Consider the following 23,889-nt stretch of genomic DNA (forward strand, 5'->3'; position numbering starts at 1 on the left):
ACTATTGACTTTATTTAATTATTTGTCGACATGATATACTATTGACTTTATTTAATTATTTTTCGACATGCTATACTATTGACTTCATTTAATTATTTTTCGACATGCTATACTATTGACTTTATTCATTTATTTTTCGACATGCTATACTATTGACTTCATTTAATTATTTTTCGACATGATATACTATTGACTTTATTTAATTATTTTTCGACATGATATACTATTGACTTTATTTAATTATTTTTCGACATGCTATACTATTGACTTTATTTAATTATTTTTCGACATGCTATACTATTGACTTTATTTAATTATTTTTCGACATGCTATACTATTGACTTTATTTATTTATTTTTCGACATGATATACTATTGACTTTATTTAATTATTTTTCGACATGCTATACTATTGACTTTATTTAATTATTTTTCGACATGCTATACTATTGACTTTATTTAATTATTTTTCGACATGCTATACTATGACTTTATTTAATTATTTTTCGACATGCTATACTACTGACTTTATTTAATTATTTTTCGACATGCTATACTATGACTTTATTTAATTATTTTTCGACATGCTATACTATTGATTTTATTTAATTATTTTTCGGCATGCTATACTATTGACTTTATTTAATTATTTTTCGACATGCTATACTATGACTTTATTTAATTATTTTTCGACATGCTATACTACTGACTTTATTTAATTATTTTTCGACATGCTATACTATTGACTTTATTTAATTATTTTTCGACATGCTATACTATTGATTTTATTTAATTATTTTTCGACATGCTATACTATTGACTTTATTTAATTATTTTTCGACATGCTATACTATTGACTTTATTTAATTATTTTTCGACATGCTATACTATTGACTTTATTTAATTATTTTTCGACATGCTATACTATTGACTTTATTTAATTATTTTTCGACATGCTATACTATTGACTTTATTTAATTATTTTTCGACATGCTATACTATTGACTTCATTTAATTATTTTTCGACATGCTATACTATTGACTTTATTTATTTATTTTTCGACATGATATACTATTGATTTTATTTAATTATTTTTCGACATGCTATACTATTGACTTTATTTAATTATTTTTCGACATGCTATACTATTGACTTTATTTATTTATTTTTCGACATGCTATACTATTGACTTTATTTATTTATTTTTCGACATCCTATACTATTGACTTTATTTAATTATTTTTCGACATGCTATACTATTGACTTTATTTAATTATTTTTCGACATGCTATACTATGACTTTATTTAATTATTTTTCGACATGCTATACTATTGATTTTATTTATTTATTTTTCGACATGCTATACTATTGACTTTATTTAATTATTTTTCGACATTCTATACTATGACTTTATTTAATTATTTTTCGACATGCTATACTACTGACTTTATTTAATTATTTTTCGACATGCTATACTATGACTTTATTTAATTATTTTTCGACATCTATACTATGACTTTATTTAATTATTTTTCGACATGCTATACTATTGACTTTATTTAATTATTTTTCGACATGCTATACTATTGACTTTATTTAATTATTTTTCGACATGCTATACTATTGACTTTATTTAATTATTTTTCGACATGCTATACTATTGACTTTATTTAATTATTTTTCGACATGCTATACTATTGACTTTATTTATTTATTTTTCGACATGCTATACTATTGACTTTATTTAATTATTTTTCGACATGCTATACTATTGACTTTATTTAATTATTTTTCGACATGCTATACTATTGACTTAATTTAATTATTTTTCGACATGCTATACTATTGACTTTATTTATTTATTTTTCGACATGCTATACTATTGACTTTATTTAATAATTTTTCGACATGCTATACTATTGACTTTATTTAATTATTTTTCGACATGCTATACTATTGACTTTATTTAATTATTTTTCGACATGATATACTATTGACTTTATTTAATTATTTTTCGACATGCTATACTATTGACTTTATTTAATTATTTGTCGACATGATATACTATTGACTTTATTTAATTATTTTTCGACATGCTATACTATTGACTTTATTTAATTATTTTTCGACATGCTATACTATTGACTTCATTTAATTATTTTTCGACATGCTATACTATTGACTTTATTTATTTATTTTTCGACATGATATACTATTGACTTTATTTAATTATTTTTCGACATGCTATACTATTGACTTTATTTAATTATTTTTCGACATGCTATACTATTGACTTTATTTAATTATTTTTCGACATGCTATACTATTGACTTTATTTAATTATTTTTCGACATGCTATACTATTGACTTTATTTAATTATTTTTCGACATGCTATACTATTGACTTTATTTAATTATTTTTCGACATGCTATACTATTGACTTTATTTAATTATTTTTCGACATCCTATACTATTGACTTTATTTAATTATTTTTCGACATGCTATACTATTGACTTTATTTAATTATTTTTCGACATCCTATACTATTGACTTTATTTAATTATTTTTCGACATGATATACTATTGACTTTATTTAATTATTTTTCGACATGCTATACTATTGACTTTATTTAATTATTTGTCGACATGCTATACTATTGACTTTATTTAATTATTTTTCGACATGATATACTATTGACTTTATTTAATTATTTTTCGACATGCTATACTATTGACTTTATTTAATTATTTTTCGACATGATATACTATTGACTTTATTTAATTATTTTTCGACATGCTATACTATTGACTTTATTTAATTATTTTTCGACATGCTATACTATTGACTTTATTTAATTATTTTTCGACATGCTATACTATTGACTTTATTTAATTATTTTTCGACATGCTATACTATTGACTTTATTTAATTATTTTTCGACATGCTATACTATTGACTTTATTTAATTATTTTTCGACATGCTATACTATTGACTTTATTTAATTATTTTTCGACATGCTATACTATTGACTTTATTTAATTATTTTTCGACATGATATACTATTGACTTTATTTAATTATTTTTCGACATGCTATACTATTGACTTTATTTAATTATTTTTCGACATGCTATACTATTGACTTTATTTAATTATTTTTCGACATCCTATACTATTGACTTTATTTAATTATTTTTCGACATGCTATACTATTGACTTTATTTAATTATTTTTCGACATGCTATACTATGACTTTATTTAATTATTTTTCGACATGCTATACTATTGATTTTATTTAATTATTTTTCGACATGCTATACTATTGACTTTATTTAATTATTTTTCGACATGCTATACTATGACTTTATTTAATTATTTTTCGACATGCTATACTACTGACTTTATTTAATTATTTTTCGACATGCTATACTATGACTTTATTTAATTATTTTTCGACATGCTATACTATGACTTTATTTAATTATTTTTCGACATGCTATACTATGACTTTATTTAATTATTTTTCGACATGCTATACTATTGACTTTATTTAATTATTTTTCGACATGCTATACTATTGATTTTATTTAATTATTTTTCGACATGCTATACTATTGACTTTATTTAATTATTTTTCGACATGCTATACTATTGACTTTATTTAATTATTTTTCGACATGCTATACTATTGACTTTATTTAATTATTTTTCGACATGCTATACTATTGACTTTATTTAATTATTTTTCGACATGCTATACTATTGACTTTATTTAATTATTTTTCGACATGATATACTATTGACTTTATTTAATTATTTTTCGACATGATATACTATTGACTTTATTTATTTATTTTTCGACATGCTATACTATTGACTTCATTTAATTATTTTTCGACATGCTATACTATTGACTTTATTTAATTATTTTTCGACATGCTATACTATTGACTTTATTTAATTATTTTTCGACATGCTATACTATTGACTTTATTTAATTATTTTTCGACATGATATACTATTGACTTTATTTAATTATTTTTCGACATGCTATACTATTGACTTTATTTAATTATTTTTCGACATGCTATACTATTGACTTTATTTAATTATTTTTCGACATGATATACTATTGACTTTATTTATTTATTTTTCGACATGCTATACTATTGACTTCATTTAATTATTTTTCGACATGCTATACTATTGACTTTATTTAATTATTTTTCGACATGCTATACTATTGACTTTATTTAATTATTTTTCGACATGATATACTATTGACTTTATTTAATTATTTTTCGACATGCTATACTATTGACTTTATTTAATTATTTTTCGACATGCTATACTATTGATTTTATTTATTTTTCGACATGCTATACTATTGATTTTATTTAATTATTTTTCGACATGCTATACTATTGACTTTATTTATTTATTTTTCGACATGATATACTATTGACTTTATTTAATTATTTTTCGACATGCTATACTATTGACTTTATTTAATTATTTTTCGACATGCTATACTATTGACTTTATTTAATTATTTTTCGGCATGCTATACTATTGATTTTATTTAATTATTTTTCGACATGCTATACTATGACTTTATTTAATTATTTTTCGACATGCTATACTATTGATTTTATTTAATTATTTTTCGACATGCTATACTATTGACTTTATTTAATTATTTTTCGACATGCTATACTATGACTTTATTTAATTATTTTTCGACATGATATACTATTGACTTTATTTAATTATTTTTCGACATGCTATACTATGACTTTATTTAATTATTTTTCGACATGCTATACTATTGACTTTATTTAATTATTTTTCGACATGCTATACTATGACTTTATTTAATTATTTTTCGACATGCTATACTATTGACTTTATTTAATTATTTTTCGACATGATATACTATTGACTTTATTTAATTATTTTTCGACATGCTATACTATTGACTTTATTTAATTATTTTTCGACATGCTATACTATTGACTTTATTTAATTATTTTTCGACATGCTATACTATTGACTTTATTTAATTATTTTTCGACATGCTATACTATTGACTTTATTTAATTATTTTTCGACATGCTATACTATGACTTTATTTAATTATTTTTCGACATGCTATACTATTGATTTTATTTAATTATTTTTCGACATGCTATACTATTGACTTTATTTAATTATTTTTCGACATGCTATACTATTGACTTTATTTATTTATTTTTCGACATGCTATACTATTGACTTTATTTAATTATTTTTCGACATGCTATACTATTGATTTTATTTAATTATTTTTCGACATGCTATACTATTGACTTTATTTATTTATTTTTCGACATGCTATACTATTGACTTTATTTATTTATTTTTCGACATGCTATACTATTGACTTTATTTAATTATTTTTCGACATGCTATACTATTGACTTTATTTATTTATTTTTCGACATGCTATACTATTGACTTTATTTATTTATTTTTCGACATGCTATACTATTGACTTTATTTATTTATTTTTCGACATGCTATACCAGGGGTGGCCAACCAGTCAGAGACCAAGAGCCACATTTTTTACTGTGTTACCGCAAAGAGCCACATCATACACATGGGCACACATGAACATCACCCTATCCCTTCCTCACACACACACATACCTTTGCTCAGCCAGATTTATTGTAAATGTCACACACCAATATGATAATGACAGAAATTGACTCCTAAGACCACAGGCCAGTCATTTTCAACAATGAACATTGTGTGCACTGTGTCACACAGACAAACTCTCAGTTCAACCAAGTCCACAAACAAAAATATAATAATTTACAATAGTGTTTTTCTTTTACTATGCATGTTACTTAGTGGGACTTCTGGCATTCCTTGCCTTGAACAATCCTCTTCAAATCTGGCTTGTATTCCATTGTTGCCACTCGAAGCAATTCTTTCACATGGTGTCAGTCAGAACAGATGATGCTTTGATTTCACGTGTTTCAGGGTAGAAAACACAGACTCGCAGACGTATGTTGACCCAAACATTGACAGTATCTTAAGCGCAGCCCGTTTGACATTGGGGTATTTTTTCATTGGCACACTTTTCCAGAACTCAATGGTCCCGTCCCTTAAAGCAGGTTTGAGTTGGTCCTCCTCACAAAGATCGATCATCTCCAACTCAGCCGCAGCCTCATCTGTGACTAGCGGGGCTTTCAAACAGTCCGTCTCGGCGTTAAATGGGTCGACGAGGAACGTAATCTGTGGCCGCACATGCGCGTTTGACGAAAATACCGTATTTAACTCAAGCGAAGCGAACACGCACATTAAAAAAACACAAATACAAACTTCGATATGAACGTAAGAGCCGCATGAAACCGGGCAAAGAGCCGCATGCGGCTCGGGAGCCGCGGGTTGGCCACCCCTGTGCTATACTATTGACTTTATTTAATTATTTTTCGACATGCTATACTATTGACTTTATTTAATTATTTTTCGACATGCTATACTATTGATTTTATTTAATTATTTTTCGACATGCTATACTATTGACTTTATTTAATTATTTTTCGACATGCTATACTATGACTTTATTTAATTATTTTTCGACATGCTATACTATGACTTTATTTAATTATTTTTCGACATGCTATACTATTGACTTTATTTAATTATTTTTCGACATGCTATACTATTGACTTTATTTAATTATTTTTCGACATGCTATACTATTGACTTTATTTAATTATTTTTCGACATGCTATACTATTGACTTTATTTAATTATTTTTCGACATGCTATACTATTGACTTTATTTAATTATTTTTCGACATGCTATACTATTGACTTTATTTAATTATTTTTCGACATGCTATACTATTGACTTTATTTAATTATTTTTCGACATGCTATACTATTGACTTTATTTAATTATTTTTCGACATGCTATACTATTGACTTTATTTATTTATTTTTCGACATGCTATACCAGGGGTGGCCAACCAGTCAGAGACCAAGAGCCACATTTTTTACTGTGTTACCGCAAAGAGCCACATCATACACATGGGCACACATGAACATCACCCTATCCCTTCCTCACACACACACATACCTTTGCTCAGCCAGATTTATTGTAAATGTCACACACCAATATGATAATGACAGAAATTGACTCCTAAGACCACAGGCCAGTCATTTTCAACAATGAACATTGTGTGCACTGTGTCACACAGACAAACTCTCAGTTCAACCAAGTCCACAAACAAAAATATAATAATTTACAATAGTGTTTTTCTTTTACTATGCATGTTACTTAGTGGGACTTCTGGCATTCCTTGCCTTGAACAATCCTCTTCAAATCTGGCTTGTATTCCATTGTTGCCACTCGAAGCAATTCTTTCACATGGTGTCAGTCAGAACAGATGATGCTTTGATTTCACGTGTTTCAGGGTAGAAAACACAGACTCGCAGACGTATGTTGACCCAAACATTGACAGTATCTTAAGCGCAGCCCGTTTGACATTGGGGTATTTTTTCATTGGCACACTTTTCCAGAACTCAATGGTCCCGTCCCTTAAAGCAGGTTTGAGTTGGTCCTCCTCACAAAGATCGATCATCTCCAACTCAGCCGCAGCCTCATCTGTGACTAGCGGGGCTTTCAAACAGTCCGTCTCGGCGTTAAATGGGTCGACGAGGAACGTAATCTGTGGCCGCACATGCGCGTTTGACGAAAATACCGTATTTAACTCAAGCGAAGCGAACACGCACATTAAAAAAACACAAATACAAACTTCGATATGAACGTAAGAGCCGCATGAAACCGGGCAAAGAGCCGCATGCGGCTCGGGAGCCGCGGGTTGGCCACCCCTGTGCTATACTATTGACTTTATTTATTTATTTTTCGACATCCTATACTATTGATTTTATTTAATTATTTTTCGACATGCTATACTATTGACTTTATTTAATTATTTTTCGACATGCTATACTATTGACTTTATTTAATTATTTTTCGACATGCTATACTATGACTTTATTTAATTATTTTTCGACATGCTATACTATTGATTTTATTTATTTATTTTTCGACATGCTATACTATTGATTTTATTTATTTATTTTTCGACATGCTATACTATTGATTTTATTTATTTATTTTTCGACATGCTATACTATTGATTTTATTTAATTATTTTTCGACATGATATACTATTGACTTTATTTAATTATTTTTCGACATGCTATACTATGACTTTATTTAATTATTTTTCGACATGCTATACTATTGACTTTATTTAATTATTTTTCGACATGCTATACTATTGACTTTATTTAATTATTTTTCGACATGCTATACTATTGACTTTATTTAATTATTTTTCGACATGCTATACTACTGACTTTATTTAATTATTTTTCGACATGCTATACTATTGACTTTATTTAATTATTTTTCGACATGATATACTATTGATTTTATTTAATTATTTTTCGACATGCTATACTATTGACTTTATTTAATTATTTTTCGACATGCTATACTATTGATTTTATTTAATTATTTTTCGGCATGCTATACTATTGACTTTATTTAATTATTTTTCGACATGCTATACTATTGACTTTATTTAATTATTTTTCGACATGCTATACTATTGACTTTATTTAATTATTTTTCGACATGCTATACTATTGATTTTATTTAATTATTTTTCGGCATGCTATACTATTGACTTTATTTAATTATTTTTCGACATGCTATACTATGACTTTATTTAATTATTTTTCGACATGCTATACTACTGACTTTATTTAATTATTTTTCGACATGCTATACTATGACTTTATTTAATTATTTTTCGACATGCTATACTATTGATTTTATTTAATTATTTTTCGGCATGCTATACTATTGACTTTATTTAATTATTTTTCGACATGCTATACTATGACTTTATTTAATTATTTTTCGACATGCTATACTACTGACTTTATTTAATTATTTTTCGACATGCTATACTATTGACTTTATTTAATTATTTTTCGACATGCTATACTATTGATTTTATTTAATTATTTTTCGACATGCTATACTATTGACTTTATTTAATTATTTTTCGACATGCTATACTATTGACTTTATTTAATTATTTTTCGACATGCTATACTATTGACTTTATTTAATTATTTTTCGACATGCTATACTATTGACTTTATTTAATTATTTTTCGACATGCTATACTATTGACTTTATTTAATTATTTTTCGACATGCTATACTATTGACTTCATTTAATTATTTTTCGACATGCTATACTATTGACTTTATTTATTTATTTTTCGACATGATATACTATTGATTTTATTTAATTATTTTTCGACATGCTATACTATTGACTTTATTTAATTATTTTTCGACATGCTATACTATTGACTTTATTTATTTATTTTTCGACATGCTATACTATTGACTTTATTTATTTATTTTTCGACATCCTATACTATTGACTTTATTTAATTATTTTTCGACATGCTATACTATTGACTTTATTTAATTATTTTTCGACATGCTATACTATGACTTTATTTAATTATTTTTCGACATGCTATACTATTGATTTTATTTATTTATTTTTCGACATGCTATACTATTGACTTTATTTAATTATTTTTCGACATTCTATACTATGACTTTATTTAATTATTTTTCGACATGCTATACTACTGACTTTATTTAATTATTTTTCGACATGCTATACTATGACTTTATTTAATTATTTTTCGACATGCTATACTATTGACTTTATTTAATTATTTTTCGACATGCTATACTATTGACTTTATTTAATTATTTTTCGACATGCTATACTATTGACTTTATTTAATTATTTTTCGACATGCTATACTATTGACTTTATTTAATTATTTTTCGACATGCTATACTATTGACTTTATTTAATTATTTTTCGACATGCTATACTATTGATTTTATTTAATTATTTTTCGACATGCTATACTATTGACTTTATTTAATTATTTTTCGACATGCTATACTATTGACTTTATTTAATTATTTTTCGACATGCTATACTATTGACTTCATTTAATTATTTTTCGACATGCTATACTATTGACTTTATTTATTTATTTTTCGACATGCTATACTATTGATTTTATTTATTTTTCGACATGCTATACTATTGATTTTATTTAATTATTTTTCGACATGCTATACTATTGACTTTATTTATTTATTTTTCGACATGCTATACTATTGACTTTATTTAATTATTTTTCGACATGATATACTATTGACTTTATTTAATTATTTTTCGACATGCTATACTATTGACTTTATTTAATTATTTTTCGACATGCTATACTATTGACTTTATTTATTTATTTTTCGACATGATATACTATTGACTTCATTTAATTATTTTTCGACATGCTATACTATTGACTTTATTCATTTATTTTTCGACATGCTATACTATTGACTTCATTTAATTATTTTTCGACATGATATACTATTGACTTTATTTAATTATTTTTCGACATGCTATACTATTGATTTTATTTATTTTTCGACATGCTATACTATTGATTTTATTTAATTATTTTTCGACATGCTATACTATTGACTTTATTTATTTATTTTTCGACATGCTATACTATTGACTTTATTTAATTATTTTTCGACATGATATACTATTGACTTTATTTAATTATTTTTCGACATGCTATACTATTGACTTTATTTAATTATTTTTCGACATGCTATACTATTGACTTTATTTATTTATTTTTCGACATGATATACTATTGACTTTATTTAATTATTTTTCGACATGCTATACTATTGACTTTATTTAATTATTTTTCGACATGCTATACTATTGACTTTATTTAATTATTTTTCGACATGCTATACTATTGACTTTATTTAATTATTTTTCGACATGCTATACTATTGACTTTATTTAATTATTTGTCGACATGATATACTATTGACTTTATTTAATTATTTTTCGACATGCTATACTATTGACTTCATTTAATTATTTTTCGACATGCTATACTATTGACTTTATTCATTTATTTTTCGACATGCTATACTATTGACTTCATTTAATTATTTTTCGACATGATATACTATTGACTTTATTTAATTATTTTTCGACATGATATACTATTGACTTTATTTAATTATTTTTCGACATGCTATACTATTGACTTTATTTAATTATTTTTCGACATGCTATACTATTGACTTTATTTAATTATTTTTCGACATGCTATACTATTGACTTTATTTATTTATTTTTCGACATGATATACTATTGACTTTATTTAATTATTTTTCGACATGCTATACTATTGACTTTATTTAATTATTTTTCGACATGCTATACTATTGACTTTATTTAATTATTTTTCGACATGCTATACTATGACTTTATTTAATTATTTTTCGACATGCTATACTACTGACTTTATTTAATTATTTTTCGACATGCTATACTATGACTTTATTTAATTATTTTTCGACATGCTATACTATTGATTTTATTTAATTATTTTTCGGCATGCTATACTATTGACTTTATTTAATTATTTTTCGACATGCTATACTATGACTTTATTTAATTATTTTTCGACATGCTATACTATTGACTTTATTTAATTATTTTTCGACATGCTATACTATTGACTTTATTTAATTATTTTTCGACATGCTATACTATTGATTTTATTTAATTATTTTTCGACATGCTATACTATTGACTTTATTTAATTATTTTTCGACATGCTATACTATTGACTTTATTTAATTATTTTTCGACATGCTATACTATTGACTTTATTTAATTATTTTTCGACATGCTATACTATTGACTTTATTTAATTATTTTTCGACATGCTATACTATTGACTTTATTTAATTATTTTTCGACATGCTATACTATTGACTTCATTTAATTATTTTTCGACATGCTATACTATTGACTTTATTTATTTATTTTTCGACATGATATACTATTGATTTTATTTAATTATTTTTCGACATGCTATACTATTGACTTTATTTAATTATTTTTCGACATGCTATACTATTGACTTTATTTATTTATTTTTCGACATGCTATACTATTGACTTTATTTATTTATTTTTCGACATCCTATACTATTGACTTTATTTAATTATTTTTCGACATGCTATACTATTGACTTTATTTAATTATTTTTCGACATGCTATACTATGACTTTATTTAATTATTTTTCGACATGCTATACTATTGATTTTATTTATTTATTTTTCGACATGCTATACTATTGACTTTATTTAATTATTTTTCGACATTCTATACTATGACTTTATTTAATTATTTTTCGACATGCTATACTACTGACTTTATTTAATTATTTTTCGACATGCTATACTATGACTTTATTTAATTATTTTTCGACATCTATACTATGACTTTATTTAATTATTTTTCGACATGCTATACTATTGACTTTATTTAATTATTTTTCGACATGCTATACTATTGACTTTATTTAATTATTTTTCGACATGCTATACTATTGACTTTATTTAATTATTTTTCGACATGCTATACTATTGACTTTATTTAATTATTTTTCGACATGCTATACTATTGACTTTATTTATTTATTTTTCGACATGCTATACTATTGACTTTATTTAATTATTTTTCGACATGCTATACTATTGACTTTATTTAATTATTTTTCGACATGCTATACTATTGACTTAATTTAATTATTTTTCGACATGCTATACTATTGACTTTATTTATTTATTTTTCGACATGCTATACTATTGACTTTATTTAATTATTTTTCGACATGCTATACTATTGACTTTATTTAATTATTTTTCGACATGCTATACTATTGACTTTATTTAATTATTTTTCGACATGATATACTATTGACTTTATTTAATTATTTTTCGACATGCTATACTATTGACTTTATTTAATTATTTGTCGACATGATATACTATTGACTTTATTTAATTATTTTTCGACATGCTATACTATTGACTTTATTTAATTATTTTTCGACATGCTATACTATTGACTTCATTTAATTATTTTTCGACATGCTATACTATTGACTTTATTTATTTATTTTTCGACATGATATACTATTGACTTTATTTAATTATTTTTCGACATGCTATACTATTGACTTTATTTAATTATTTTTCGACATGCTATACTATTGACTTTATTTAATTATTTTTCGACATGCTATACTATTGACTTTATTTAATTATTTTTCGACATGCTATACTATTGACTTTATTTAATTATTTTTCGACATGCTATACTATTGACTTTATTTAATTATTTTTCGACATGCTATACTATTGACTTTATTTAATTATTTTTCGACATCCTATACTATTGACTTTATTTAATTATTTTTCGACATGCTATACTATTGACTTTATTTAATTATTTTTCGACATCCTATACTATTGACTTTATTTAATTATTTTTCGACATGATATACTATTGACTTTATTTAATTATTTTTCGACATGCTATACTATTGACTTTATTTAATTATTTGTCGACATGCTATACTATTGACTTTATTTAATTATTTTTCGACATGATATACTATTGACTTTATTTAATTATTTTTCGACATGCTATACTATTGACTTTATTTAATTATTTTTCGACATGATATACTATTGACTTTATTTAATTATTTTTCGACATGCTATACTATTGACTTTATTTAATTATTTTTCGACATGCTATACTATTGACTTTATTTAATTATTTTTCGACATGCTATACTATTGACTTTATTTAATTATTTTTCGACATGCTATACTATTGACTTTATTTAATTATTTTTCGACATGCTATACTATTGACTTTATTTAATTATTTTTCGACATGCTATACTATTGACTTTATTTAATTATTTTTCGACATGCTATACTATTGACTTTATTTAATTATTTTTCGACATGATATACTATTGACTTTATTTAATTATTTTTCGACATGCTATACTATTGACTTTATTTAATTATTTTTCGACATGCTATACTATTGACTTTATTTAATTATTTTTCGACATCCTATACTATTGACTTTATTTAATTATTTTTCGACATGCTATACTATTGACTTTATTTAATTATTTTTCGACATGCTATACTATGACTTTATTTAATTATTTTTCGACATGCTATACTATTGATTTTATTTAATTATTTTTCGACATGCTATACTATTGACTTTATTTAATTATTTTTCGACATGCTATACTATGACTTTATTTAATTATTTTTCGACATGCTATACTACTGACTTTATTTAATTATTTTTCGACATGCTATACTATGACTTTATTTAATTATTTTTCGACATGCTATACTATGACTTTATTTAATTATTTTTCGACATGCTATACTATGACTTTATTTAATTATTTTTCGACATGCTATACTATTGATTTTATTTAATTATTTTTCGACATGCTATACTATTGACTTTATTTAATTATTTTTCGACATGCTATACTATTGACTTTATTTAATTATTTTTCGACATTCTATACTATGACTTTATTTAATTATTTTTCGACATGCTATACTACTGACTTTATTTAATTATTTTTCGACATGCTATACTATGACTTTATTTAATTATTTTTCGACATCTATACTATGACTTTATTTAATTATTTTTCGACATGCTATACTATTGACTTTATTTAATTATTTTTCGACATGCTATACTATTGACTTTATTTAATTATTTTTCGACATGCTATACTATTGACTTTATTTAATTATTTTTCGACATGCTATACTATTGACTTTATTTAATTATTTTTCGACATGCTATACTATTGACTTTATTTATTTATTTTTCGACATGCTATACTATTGACTTTATTTAATTATTTTTCGACATGCTATACTATTGACTTTATTTAATTATTTTTCGACATGCTATACTATTGACTTAATTTAATTATTTTTCGACATGCTATACTATTGACTTTATTTATTTATTTTTCGACATGCTATACTATTGACTTTATTTAATAATTTTTCGACATGCTATACTATTGACTTTATTTAATTATTTTTCGACATGCTATACTATTGACTTTATTTAATTATTTTTCGACATGATATACTATTGACTTTATTTAATTATTTTTCGACATGCTATACTATTGACTTTATTTAATTATTTGTCGACATGATATACTATTGACTTTATTTAATTATTTTTCGACATGCTATACTATTGACTTTATTTAATTATTTTTCGACATGCTATACTATTGACTTCATTTAATTATTTTTCGACATGCTATACTATTGACTTTATTTATTTATTTTTCGACATGATATACTATTGACTTTATTTAATTATTTTTCGACATGCTATACTATTGACTTTATTTAATTATTTTTCGACATGCTATACTATTGACTTTATTTAATTATTTTTCGACATGCTATACTATTGACTTTATTTAATTATTTTTCGACATGCTATACTATTGACTTTATTTAATAATTTTTCGACATGCTATACTATTGACTTTATTTAATTATTTTTCGACATGCTATACTATTGACTTTATTTAATTATTTTTCGACATGATATACTATTGACTTTATTTAATTATTTTTCGACATGCTATACTATTGACTTTATTTAATTATTTGTCGACATGATATACTATTGACTTTATTTAATTATTTTTCGACATGCTATACTATTGACTTTATTTAATTATTTTTCGACATGCTATACTATTGACTTCATTTAATTATTTTTCGACATGCTATACTATTGACTTTATTTATTTATTTTTCGACATGATATACTATTGACTTTATTTAATTATTTTTCGACATGCTATACTATTGACTTTATTTAATTATTTTTCGACATGCTATACTATTGACTTTATTTAATTATTTTTCGACATGCTATACTATTGACTTTATTTAATTATTTTTCGACATGCTATACTATTGACTTTATTTAATTATTTTTCGACATGCTATACTATTGACTTTATTTAATTATTTTTCGACATGCTATACTATTGACTTTATTTAATTATTTTTCGACATCCTATACTATTGACTTTATTTAATTATTTTTCGACATGCTATACTATTGACTTTATTTAATTATTTTTCGACATCCTATACTATTGACTTTATTTAATTATTTTTCGACATGATATACTATTGACTTTATTTAATTATTTTTCGACATGCTATACTATTGACTTTATTTAATTATTTGTCGACATGCTATACTATTGACTTTATTTAATTATTTTTCGACATGATATACTATTGACTTTATTTAATTATTTTTCGACATGCTATACTATTGACTTTATTTAATTATTTTTCGACATGATATACTATTGACTTTATTTAATTATTTTTCGACATGCTATACTATTGACTTTATTTAATTATTTTTCGACATGCTATACTATTGACTTTATTTAATTATTTTTCGACATGCTATACTATTGACTTTATTTAATTATTTTTCGACATGCTATACTATTGACTTTATTTAATTATTTTTCGACATGCTATACTATTGACTTTATTTAATTATTTTTCGACATGCTATACTATTGACTTTATTTAATTATTTTTCGACATGCTATACTATTGACTTTATTTAATTATTTTTCGACATGATATACTATTGACTTTATTTAATTATTTTTCGACATGCTATACTATTGACTTTATTTAATTATTTTTCGACATGCTATACTATTGACTTTATTTAATTATTTTTCGACATCCTATACTATTGACTTTATTTAATTATTTTTCGACATGCTATACTATTGACTTTATTTAATTATTTTTCGACATGCTATACTATGACTTTATTTAATTATTTTTCGACATGCTATACTATTGACTTTATTTAATTATTTTTCGACATGCTATACTATTGACTTTATTTAATTATTTTTCGACATGCTATACTATGACTTTATTTAATTATTTTTCGACATGCTATACTACTGACTTTATTTAATTATTTTTCGACATGCTATACTATGACTTTATTTAATTATTTTTCGACATGCTATACTATGACTTTATTTAATTATTTTTCGACATGCTATACTATGACTTTATTTAATTATTTTTCGACATGCTATACTATTGATTTTATTTAATTATTTTTCGACATGCTATACTATTGACTTTATTTAATTATTTTTCGACATGCTATACTATTGACTTTATTTAATTATTTTTCGACATGCTATACTATTGACTTTATTTAATTATTTTTCGACATGCTATACTATTGACTTTATTTAATTATTTTTCGACATGCTATACTATTGACTTTATTTAATTATTTTTCGACATGATATACTATTGACTTTATTTAATTATTTTTCGACATGATATACTATTGACTTTATTTATTTATTTTTCGACATGCTATACTATTGACTTCATTTAATTATTTTTCGACATGCTATACTATTGACTTTATTTAATTATTTTTCGACATGCTATACTATTGACTTTATTTAATTATTTTTCGACATGCTATACTATTGACTTTATTTAATTATTTTTCGACATGATATACTATTGACTTTATTTAATTATTTTTCGACATGCTATACTATTGACTTTATTTAATTATTTTTCGACATGCTATACTATTGACTTTATTTAATTATTTTTCGACATGATATACTATTGACTTTATTTATTTATTTTTCGACATGCTATACTATTGACTTCATTTAATTATTTTTCGACATGCTATACTATTGACTTTATTTAATTATTTTTCGACATGCTATACTATTGACTTTATTTAATTATTTTTCGACATGATATACTATTGACTTTATTTAATTATTTTTCGACATGCTATACTATTGACTTTATTTAATTATTTTTCGACATGCTATACTATTGATTTTATTTATTTTTCGACATGCTATACTATTGATTTTATTTAATTATTTTTCGACATGCTATACTATTGACTTTATTTATTTATTTTTCGACATGATATACTATTGACTTTATTTAATTATTTTTCGACATGCTATACTATTGACTTTATTTAATTATTTTTCGACATGCTATACTATTGACTTTATTTATTTATTTTTCGACATGATATACTATTGACTTTATTTAATTATTTTTCGACATGCTATACTATTGACTTTATTTAATTATTTTTCGACATGCTATACTATTGACTTTATTTAATTATTTTTCGACATGATATACTATTGACTTTATTTAATTATTTTTCGACATGCTATACTATTGACTTTATTTAATTATTTTTCGACATACTATTGACTTTATTTAATTATTTTTCGACATGCTATACTATTGACTTTATTTAATTATTTTTCGACATGATATACTATTGACTTTATTTAATTATTTTTCGACATGCTATACTATTGACTTTATTTAATTATTTTTCGACATACTATTGACTTTATTTAATTATTTTTCGACATGCTATACTATTGACTTTATTTAATTATTTTTCGACATGATATACTATTGACTTTATTTAATTATTTTTCGACATGCTATACTATTGACTTTATTTAATTATTTTTCGACATACTATTGACTTTATTTAATTATTTTTCGACATGCTATACTATTGACTTTATTTAATTATTTTTCGACATGATATACTATTGACTTTATTTAATTATTTTTCGACATGCTATACTATTGACTTTATTTAATTATTTTTCGACATACTATTGACTTTATTTAATTATTTTTCGACATGCTATACTATTGACTTTATTTAATTATTTTTCGACATGCTATACTATTGACTTTAATTATTTTTCGACATGCTATACTATTGATTTTATTTATTTTTCGACATGCTATACTATTGATTTTATTTAATTATTTTTCGACATGCTATACTATTGACTTTATTTATTTATTTTTCGACATGCTATACTATTGACTTTATTTAATTATTTTTCGACATGATATACTATTGACTTTATTTAATTATTTTTCGACATGCTATACTATTGACTTTATTTAATTATTTTTCGACATGCTATACTATTGACTTTATTTATTTATTTTTCGACATGATATACTATTGACTTTATTTAATTATTTTTCGACATGCTATACTATTGACTTTATTTAATTATTTTTCGACATGCTATACTATTGACTTTATTTAATTATTTTTCGACATGCTATACTATTGACTTTATTTAATTATTTTTCGACATGATATACTATTGATTTTATTTAATTATTTTTCGACATGCTATACTATTGACTTTATTTATTTATTTTTCGACATGCTATACTATTGACTTTATTTATTTATTTTTCGACATGATATACTATTGATTTTATTTAATTATTTTTCGACATGATATACTATTGATTTTATTTAATTATTTTTCGACATGCTATACTATTGATTTTATTTAATTATTTTTCGACATGCTATACTATTGACTTTATTTAATTATTTTTCGACATGCTATACTATTGACTTTATTTATTTATTTTTCGACATGCTATACTATTGACTTTATTTATTTATTTTTCGACATGCTATACTATTGACTTTATTTAATTATTTTTCGACATGCTATACTATTGACTTTATTTAATTATTTTTCGACATGCTATACTATTGACTTTATTTAATTATTTTTCGACATGCTATACTATGACTTTATTTAATTATTTTTCGACATGCTATACTATTGATTTTATTTATTTATTTTTCGACATGCTATACTATTGACTTTATTTAATTATTTTTCGACATGCTATACTATGACTTTATTTAATTATTTTTCGACATGCTATACTACTGACTTTATTTAATTATTTTTCGACATGCTATACTATTGACTTTATTTAATTATTTTTCGACATGCTATACTATTGACTTTATTTAATTATTTTTCGACATGCTATACTATTGACTTTATTTAATTATTTTTCGACATGCTATACTATTGACTTTATTTAATTATTTTTCGACATGCTATACTATTGACTTTATTTAATTATTTTTCGACATGCTATACTATTGACTTTATTTAATTATTTTTCGACATGCTATACTATTGACTTTATTTATTTATTTTTCGACATGCTATACTATTGACTTTATTTAATTATTTTTCGACATGCTATACTATTGACTTTATTTAATTATTTTTCGACATGCTATACTATTGACTTTATTTATTTATTTTTCGACATGCTATACTATTGACTTTATTTAATTATTTTTCGACATGCTATACTATTGACTTTATTTAATTATTTTTCGACATGCTATACTATTGACTTCATTTAATTATTTTTCGACATGCTATACTATTGACTTTATTTATTTATTTTTCGACATGCTATACTATTGACTTTATTTATTTATTTTTCGACATGATATACTATTGATTTTATTTAATTATTTTTCGACATGCTATACTATTGACTTTATTTAATTATTTTTCGACATGATATACTATTGACTTTATTTAATTATTTTTCGACATGCTATACTATTGACTTCATTTAATTATTTTTCGACATGATATACTATTGACTTTATTTAATTATTTTTCGACATGATATACTATTGACTTTATTTAATTATTTTTCGACATGCTATACTATTGATTTTATTTATTTTTCGACATGCTATACTATTGATTTTATTTAATTATTTTTCGACATGCTATACTATTGACTTTATTTAATTATTTTTCGACATGCTATACTATTGACTTTATTTATTTATTTTTCAACATGCAAGTCATCCGTCTCATTCACTCCTCAGACTCCTGGCTGTTCCCTCTGACGGACTCGTCCTACGACAGTCTGGAGAACGAGTTGGACTGCAGCAGCAGTGGCTTCTGCAGCAGACGACCCACGAGACCCAAAACACTGCAAGGCAGCCTGGACTCCGTCCTCACGTACAGCGACTACGACCAAGACACGGACCCAGAAAACCACCAGACCCAAACCGACAGCCCGCAGGGTCTGAAGTTACACCCGCTGGGGAGAACCAGCGGTAGAAGACAGGACGTTGACCTTTCCAACCCCAGCCAGGATGAGCCAACTGTGGACACGTCCTCCAGCCTGGAGCTGCTGTCCCTGGATGGTCGGCACAAACAGCGGCGACGCTCGGCTCCAGCTGTAGCGTACAAGTTTCAACCGTGTGCTTCAGGGGTCACTGATGGTCTCTCTGACGAGGATGAAGAGTTCTCCAACAAACCTGGCAGCCGCGCACTCGCACACTCCAGAGGCGAGGAAGTGAGCTCCCCGAGCCTGTCCTCCCCCTCCTCCTCCCCTGTACAGACCCGCTCCTCCCTGCGTTCCCCAAGCAGTGATGTCACCTGTGAGTCCAGACTCGGGCTTTACCCGACCAAAACACAGCCGCCCTCCAGTTCTCCCCCTTCCTCTGTGCCCTCTAAACCCTTAACGAGAAGTTCTGCTGGTGGACATCTCGACACGGGGACTTTTCAAAAAGGCTCCCCACCAACAGAAGCACTCAACTGGGGGACCTTAAGAGGCTGCAGGGGCCTCCACCCAAACTCTTGGCTGAAGAAAGACCGGAGGCTGTCACTGACCCAAGAAGACACGTTGGAGAAGGAAGCTGAGGAGAAGACTGGGGTGAGTTCTTTTTACTATACGAGGGGTCACTAATAGTTGAATAAAGTCAGAACAAATATTCTTTAATGCAGCCTTTATTATACCTGATACGAGAGGACATTTATTTATTATTAGATTATGTATTTATAATTCGTTAGACATTGAGATGTTCCGGACCTTTGCATGTGGAAATTCTCTTTAAATAGATCTCATTGAATTCTAATTTAATTCTGTTGCCAGTTGGCAATTTTTCCCAACGAACTTAATAATATCTGTGTTTCTACAAACAGGGAGGATCCTCCGATAAGCCGCTTACATTTGGGAAACATGTCCCAGAGAAAGGAAAAGCAAAACTAACGTCCAGCAGCCAAGTCAAGCCCAGAACATCCTGCAGAGCCTCAAGAGATGCAGGACGTCCTGTGAAGGGGAGGTCTGGCCCGGAGCCCGACTCATCCAGCCCCCCTTCCCACCACCGCTCTACAGGGAGTGTACAATTTCCCAAGTCCCCCTGGCTCCCTTCATCAGACTACCCGCTAACCTTTGAGCAGCTCAACACCACCACGGCTGAAAGGGAAGTGAATGAGCGGAAGCAATCGTCGCCATCTTTATTCTACAAGCAGAGTCGGTCGTCTCTGTCCCTGTTCAAGCAACACAAGTCTCACTCCGCGGAGGAGGGATGCGACGCCAAGCTCGACAAGCGCCGGGCGTCAGAACCTGGGCGGCAGGCTGTGGACCGAGCCTCCGCCGTCACACGGGCGAGGCGGCCCAGCGACCCGGGACTGAAGGTCTCTGAGGTGGACGCACAAGGAGCGACGTCAGGGTTCCGTTCCTGCCTTTCTCCCAATGCCACCAAAGCAGTGAGGGACTACTTCTCCTCCCACCCGCGCTCTAACCCCCAGAGCAGCCAGCAGGTGACGCTCGCACTGCTGGAGAGTCGCAGGGAGTGGCTGAAGAGATGCAGCGACCCCACAGCAGAAACAGACTTCGACCAGCTTCTGTTTGCTGAAGAATCTTATGTCTGATCATCACTGGAGCACATTCGTGCAGCAGCTTCTGTTTTATACTCTGCACCTTTAAATGCATGAGTGCTTTTTGGTAGAACAGGTACGTTTTAAACTTTACTTAGAGCTTATCGCCGTTAAGGGAATGTGTTCATTTAGTCTTGGATCAATAATACATTTATGAAAGTCCAAACTGATTATTGTCTTGGTATCGAATGCATAATGGAACTAAGTTAGATCTTATTCTATTTAAACTATATCAGGCCAAAGTTCAAATATGCCAATTTAAACTACCTGGAGTTGCCTTCTTTTATCATGAACAAGCAGAATCTCATTAAAAACCAATCAATGGAATTGCCCTGATAGCGAACTTGTATATAAAACCTTTTTGTTTTATAGGTTAAATGTGATGATTTCTAGTCTCAGAGTCAAATGGCTGCGCAGTGTCACCATTACTTCTATTAAACAAACCTGTCACTCTGTTCCTGTATTATCCTGGATCATAACAAGAACATTGTTTATTTACAAGGCCTGTAATGTAAATGTAATCACTGTGACTTTGCTTTTTACCCCAAAAGAACAGTTTAGAACCATCCCTCATGTTACTGATATGCTCCATGTGCTTATTCACTATTAAGGGTTTTAATGGAACATTGTAAGAACTCACTTACGTGCTTTTTTGTGTCGTCTCCACTGAATTGCTTTTTGCCAACACCGATTAGATTTTCTTTGTTCTCTATATTTAGTCATAAACGACGTACATTTCAAACGCTTCTCAGCAGTTAAACGACACGCAGGAGCTACATGTGATCCCGCTTTTCCATTTGTTGCCAACAATGTGTACACGCCTGTATTGATTTGTATTAATCGCATACGTCCTGTCGCAATGTTTCTATTATGTACATATGATCCCTCAATGTTTTTTAAGCTTTATATTTTATGCAGCTGCTTTATGCCTCCTTTACATGTATTTAAACGCTGTTAACGAGCCCAACAAACCTGCATTTGCAAATAAAATGACCTGAATATAACGTGTGACATACTTATTGGTTCACGTTCACTTTATTTATTTAAGTCATAGTATAGCATGTCGAAAAAGTCAAAAACACTCATAGTATAGCATGTCGAAAA

At 26.3% G+C, this 23,889-nt stretch overlaps 1 protein-coding gene across 1 annotated transcript in view; it reads left to right on the forward strand.

The window, feature by feature from the left end:
- LOC306715327 (rho GTPase-activating protein 20-like) overlaps positions 1-23,889 on the forward strand; it is a gene marked incomplete at its 3' end in the record, with an annotated part of 42,497 nt that overhangs the window by 15,671 nt on the left and 2,937 nt on the right. Inside the window, exons 14-15 of the mRNA XM_079185645.1 lie at positions 20,943-21,778; positions 22,048-22,773. Of these exons, the coding sequence (XP_079041771.1) occupies positions 20,943-21,778; positions 22,048-22,773 (1,562 nt within the window). The remainder of the gene's footprint in view (positions 1-20,942; positions 21,779-22,047; positions 22,774-23,889) is intronic.

The sequence above is a fragment of the Pholis gunnellus genome (genome assembly GCF_910591455.1).
Source record: "Pholis gunnellus genome assembly, chromosome: 24".
NCBI classification, from domain to species: Eukaryota; Metazoa; Chordata; class Actinopteri; order Perciformes; family Pholidae; genus Pholis; species Pholis gunnellus.